Source organism: Populus nigra, chromosome 8, assembly GCF_951802175.1.
Source record: "Populus nigra chromosome 8, ddPopNigr1.1, whole genome shotgun sequence".
Taxonomy (NCBI): Eukaryota; Viridiplantae; Streptophyta; class Magnoliopsida; order Malpighiales; family Salicaceae; genus Populus; species Populus nigra.
Window position 1 is genome coordinate 15,803,798 of NC_084859.1, and position 6,011 is coordinate 15,809,808.

General features: G+C 33.4%; 1 protein-coding gene across 1 annotated transcript; it reads left to right on the forward strand.

Annotated features, from left to right (window-relative positions):
• The first annotated feature begins 1,103 nt into the window (after positions 1 to 1,103).
• On the forward strand, positions 1,104 to 1,799 carry LOC133701242 (uncharacterized). Its single transcript, XM_062125089.1, has 2 exons — positions 1,104 to 1,497; positions 1,605 to 1,799. The coding sequence occupies exons 1-2, from the start codon at positions 1,180 to 1,182 to the stop codon at positions 1,608 to 1,610; spliced, it is 324 nt and encodes a 107-aa protein (XP_061981073.1). The 5' UTR covers positions 1,104 to 1,179; the 3' UTR covers positions 1,611 to 1,799.
• The last annotated feature ends 4,212 nt before the right edge of the window (positions 1,800 to 6,011 follow it).

Sequence of the window (6,011 nt, forward strand, 5' to 3'; positions counted from 1 at the left end):
TGTGTCAAGGATTTAAAGAAAAAAAAAACTCAAACACGTGGATCTAGGTTAGGCTTATGCTTCTACGCTCTATATATATATATAGACAACATGCTATTTATTTTTTTTAAAAAAATAAATAGTTGACTTGTTACGTGCTATAATCTAACAACTACTATAGTGGTTGAAAAATTATTGGGTAGTGTTTATGAGGTTGAAAAATTATTTTTCAATAGATTTTTACTAAAAAAATATAATAAACACAGTTAAAACCTTTTTAAATAAAAAACTCCTTCAAAATCACTCAAGAAATCAAAATTCAATTGAACCCATAAAATTAAAACGAAACCTAATCTTATTTTTCATGCATGTTGACAGGAAAAGGTTATTACAATTAAACTTTTCTCTTCGAATGAAATCCATTAACACCGGACCAGAAAAATAAACCAAATAAATAAAATAAAATTTTAAATTAAAATAAAACTTGTCGTACATTGGGGGTGAGCCATGCATTTTTCCGCTATTTACATCTCAATCCTCTATAATTAATTTTATATTTCTATTATAATTTAGAACCTAATTTCATATAATTAATGTAATTAAAGAGAATTTTTTTTTTAAAAAAAACTATACAATAGTTGATTTTAATTTTACAATTAATTTGAATGGTGATAGCTCCACTAAGCGAATCGAGTAATCAAAAAGCCTAGACTAGTCTAGAGTTTCTCAAATGGGATCCCAAAAGGGCTTCATGCTAAGTTTGCCATTTCTCTGAAAAGATTATTTCCTTTGCTTCTGATGTGACTATACAGTTAGTGGACATTTAAGGGCAGAGTTTTCTAGCAAGCGTTGAGCTTAGATTCCAGATTTCCGTCCTCGATGCAATAAATTTGTCTGATTGGGAACAATACTGCCATATGGACGTGACATCAACCAAAACATAGATATGGAATTTATTCATCAAGAAATGGGCATAAAAAGTGGCAATGCTCTGCATTTTTTTCCCACAGAAAGAATATGTGCTGTCTATACCCCATAATGCAAAAGCAGATTCAAAGCAGCATAAAGTGAAAGAATCCCACTCACTCCATGCCTATATATACGTGCTTCAGAATTGCCCTCTAGCACCAAGCGAACAGAAAGAGAGCCTCAAGAGAAGTCTTACACTAAACCCAACAAGCCCTCTTTGCCCAACTTGCAATGGCCTCGTGTCAGTGCTCCAAACCCGTTGAGCATCCATGCAACCAAGAGCAGAAAAGCCACTCATCGGGCCAAAAGGTAGAGAAACAGGCTGCAGGTGGAGTCGTCAAGACCGGGACTCGCAGCTCAAGCCAAACCCGTTCCCCTGGAAGCACTAATGGCATGACCCCTGCTCCGGCATGCAATGCAAACAAGAGAGGTGAGCGCAAGAAGGGTCTGTTCCAAAGGATCAAGGATGGCATCTCAGGCCATAGTGATGGAGGCGGCAGCAGCAGCAGCGAGAGCGAGAGCGATGATGAGAAATGTGGTAAACGAAAGGCAAGTACTGTTCCTATTATTTTGTTAACGAATATATATTGGCACTCACGCATGAGACCGCACGGGCATACATACTAACATGTATAAGTTTCTTTGATACTCTGCAGAATTGATGGGCAAAATCAGATATTGATGGTTTCCCCATATCTACAAGGAAATAAAGAGATGCCATATGGGATATGGTGATTACTTTAGAAAGGAATAAAGTGGCTTCACGTACGATAATCATGATGTAATCTTATACTATTATTATTATTATATGAATAAAAGGACAAGTCATGATGTGGGCTTGCTTCTAATAATCAATCTGAGCACAGTATTGCTTGATCTATGACCAGAAGAATAATCCGCCCGTACCAAGATAGCATAAGCATAGAATAAAATGAAGCGTTGAGTCTTTTTAAAATGGTCGCAAACAAGAGATTTTGCAACAAATGCACCACAACACTTAGCTAGCTAGAAGTTCTAATGGCCAAACAACGTGGTTCTTACAACAATTTATGCATATTCATTGACCCCTCTGAGCAAGCCCATGTTTTCCCATCCAACGGCAGAGAAACAAGCATTGGCACAATTTTGGCCTTCATTAATGTCAATAAAATTTATCCTCTAGCATACAAATAACTACAGATATCTTGGGATAATCAAAATCTAGACCAGCCCTGTTTCCACCAATCCTAAGCCCAAGTCTGTATGAGAAATGGCCGACGCCACGACCAAGCCCATGGAATGGTCTAAATCGGTAGAAAGACATCTATCCATTTTTGTTCTTTGATTGGGAGCTAGAGAGGAATAAATATTGCTCTAGAAGGTCGAGTATATTAGTGTTCCTAGCTATGGCAGCAGCAATTGAGAGAGAGATTGATTATACTAATAAAAATAAATAAAAAAATCACTTCTTTTCATCCCAGTTGAATTTCAAGCGGTCTTGTTGAGTCTTTAATGATTACTTAGTTTCAAGTTAGAAATAGGTCCAAATGAATGTTGAAGTGGGCGAGAGTTATAAAACAGATTACAAATCTATAATTTGGCAGCAATTATTTGTTTCTTAAATTAGTTATATCTGGGATTTACATTTAGGTCAAATTTTGAATGAAAAATGCTTTTTACATGATAGGTGCGATAAATGACTGGTTGAACATAAAAATAATAATTGCTGCATGCTTGTATGATTTATTTGTAAATATAGCATTGCTATTTTCGAATTTGTCTTGGCGATTGCTACGGCCCTTTGCCAAGAAATTATAAGATCTGATGGAAACTCATTCATGATACAAACTGGATCTTACCATATCCGATCCAACAATTAAATACCCAAGGTATAAACCCTAAAGCAACGAGGATATATGAAGACACCACCATAGCCGGTGGGAGAGAACTCAGGAGCTTTTCTTCATCCTATCAGCCCGTCACAGAATACTGGGCCAGATCTAGAAACTGTAGACATGCATGATGCAGCTCAAGTCACAATCTGTTCTCAGCTTCATTATTTGAGACCTTAGTTAATACTATATTTAACCAAACAAGGCATCAACAGCTTCTGTTAAGGAAGACGCCCTAGGTTAGAAGTGAATTTAGACAACTAACCATACAAGACAAAACCAAACAACTGCATCGAATTTAAACTATCTTTATATCATTTAGTATATGTTCGGATTCTCTAAAGGACACGGAAATATTAGTTTACACGGCACACAATTTGGTTCCCATCAACATTTTCTGTGCAACTTGGATATGGGAGCATCTATTCCCTTCTCAGGTCCAATAAAAGGCGGAAACTGTATTCTCTCTCTGTAATGGAGATGTTAATTAATGTCGATTCATCGTGCAAAAAGCATATTCAAAGGGTGATAAATAATCACATGGAATCCCACTTGCCCCATGCCTATTTATTTATACGTTTCTGCAATGACATATATATGAGTGCCAGAAACAACCAAGAAGGCCAAGGAAATATTCATACCTTGATGTCAAAACTCTCAAAAATATTATAATCTGTGTCCGACGCATGTGCCTCTAATGTCTTCGCCGCCCCCCCCCCCCCCCTCTCCCCTCTTTTTTTACTAGGAAGAATTATTAAATATATATAATTACCAATTGATAACGATGAAGTTGTGAAAAAACTTCACATCAAAAATATCAGGCTTTCCATGGTCTACTATGAAATTGGATCTATGAGCTGGAAGTTTCTAAAAAATTAAGTCCCTCATAAAACAAAAAATTATTCAATACTAAAGTTAGTACTTGTGGAGAAGAAAAAGAAGATGTGTAGAGAAAAGTAAAAGCATGTTATGTGTGTATCTAGGTTTAGCCTTTGTTTGGCTCTATTCAAAGTTGGTCTCTACTTGGTGAGACCGAGTGTATTTATACACCTAGTTTAGAATTTCTTCATGGATAAGAAAATCATGGCATTCGCGAACCAAGATGGTTCATCAATTGATACAAGCGCGCACTTATGAGTTTTGTGCTTGGTACATATGATTGGAGGAGAAGTTAATGTATTATTGTGATGGGGTTTATTTATTTTTATTGGCTTTCACGTAGGCTAGTAGTAGGTGTACTAGAAGGGTAACTATTGGTGATGAAACACAATGTATGTCTTGCAAATCTTGTGTGTGCAAGAAATAAAAGGTGTGCTATACGTTAAATTGTCAAATAATTATTTATAAAATAACAGGGGTGAGAAAAAAACTAAAAAACTGATTAAATTAAAAAAATAAAAAAATTAACCGAAAAAATCAAACTGTAAAAAAAATTCAATTAAATTGATTATAATTTTTAAAAAACCGACCAGTTTGGTTCGGTTTTATAAGCTTGAAATTGAAAAAATCAACCCGAACCCAAACAAAAAAAAACCGAGCCAAACTAAAAAAACAAAAAAAAACCTCTTTTTTTCCTAAAATAACCGAAACCGGTCGGTTTGAATCGGTTTCGGTTCAGTTTTGGTTTATTTTAAAAAAACTAGTTTGATTATTTTTCTTATATAAAAACCGAATAGAACCCAAAATAATCATTCTTATAAAATAGTATATAAAGGTGTGTGACATGTAGCTTTATTTGTTGAGAAGGAGAGAGAGAGAAAAAAAGTTGGTAGCTAGTCGAGCAACCCGCGAGGTAGGGTATCCCAAAAATAAGGCAACCACGTTGGTTGCCCTTACTTTGGCGACCTCGTCAGTCAGTCCTCTAGAGCAACTATAAGTTTGGTTGCTTAGGCTGGTCTAAGCGACTAGTGGGGCTTAAATATTTTTTTTAAAAAAATTTGGCTTATTAGAGAATCCTTTTTCTATATAATATTAACAAAAAAAAAATTAAAAAATGAGGGGATTTTATTGAATCTCTTTTTTACAAAGCATTATTAATTAGAATAATGTTTTGTTTTTGTTTTTTTTTGCTTTTTTTCCGATTAATATTTTTTCTTTTTATTTTTATTCTTCAATATTAGATGTTTTTTTAAAAGGATTTTACTATACCCTTCTCACAAAACACTATTAGAATAGTGCTTTGTTTTTTTCTTCTTTTGATATATTTTTTTCAATTAATATATATTTTTTAATTTCATTCTTTAATATTGATTTAATTTTTAGGGATTTTATTTTACCCCTCTTCATAAAGTATTATTTCAGTTTTATCCTTCAATATTGAATTTGTTTTTTACAGGATTTTATTGTACACCTCCTCATAAAGCACTATTAGAATAATGCTTTGTTTTTTTTTTCCTTTGATTTTTTTTTCCAATCAATTTTTTAAAAAATTTCATTCTTCAATATTAGATTTACTTTTTAGGGAATTTTACTGTACTTCTCCTCACAAAATACTATTCATTGGAATAGTGCTTTGTTTTTTTTTTCCAATCAATTTTTTTTTTCAAATTTATCCTTCAATATTGGATTTAATATTTATTGGGTTATCCCAATCTCAGGACAAAAAATTACATGTTTGGCGAGTTAACTCGATTGACTGGGTTTTTTTTTCTTTTCTTAATTGATTTTCCCTAATTTCATCATTTAATATTAGGTTGATTGAGAATTAAATTTCATTATTAGTTTTGATTTACTTTCTATTAGACTATCTTAGCCTCATGCCTCGGGGATAGTGGTCAACGAATTAACCCAAATTGACTCATGTTATTTTTTATGTTCTTTTTTTAATTGATTTTTTTTTTCAATTTAGCATTCAACATTGAGTTTGTTGGGAATTGAGTTTCATAATTTATTTTGATTTGTTTTTCATGAGATTAACTCGGTTTCATGAAATAAGCAACAGAATAATCCATCGACAATTAAGGTGCATTTCCGATAAAATAGGTGATGAATATTCTGTCAGCAATTAAGGTTGCTGAAAGAGTTTTTGATGGAAAATGGATAGTAAAATCTAATTTTTTCTGTGTGAATATATTGTTGGCAATACCATCAAAAAAAGGAAGTTCTGAAGGAATCAACGACGAAAAAAAATTCTAGACAAGCATCTTGACGACAACATGTTTCTATCAGCACTTCTATCAGTATCGTAATTAC

Excerpts from the sequence above, each read along its gene's own strand:
- LOC133701242 (XM_062125089.1), top strand. The coding sequence starts at position 1,180 with ATGGCCTCGTGTCAGTGCTCCAAACCCGTTGAGCATCCATGCAACCAA.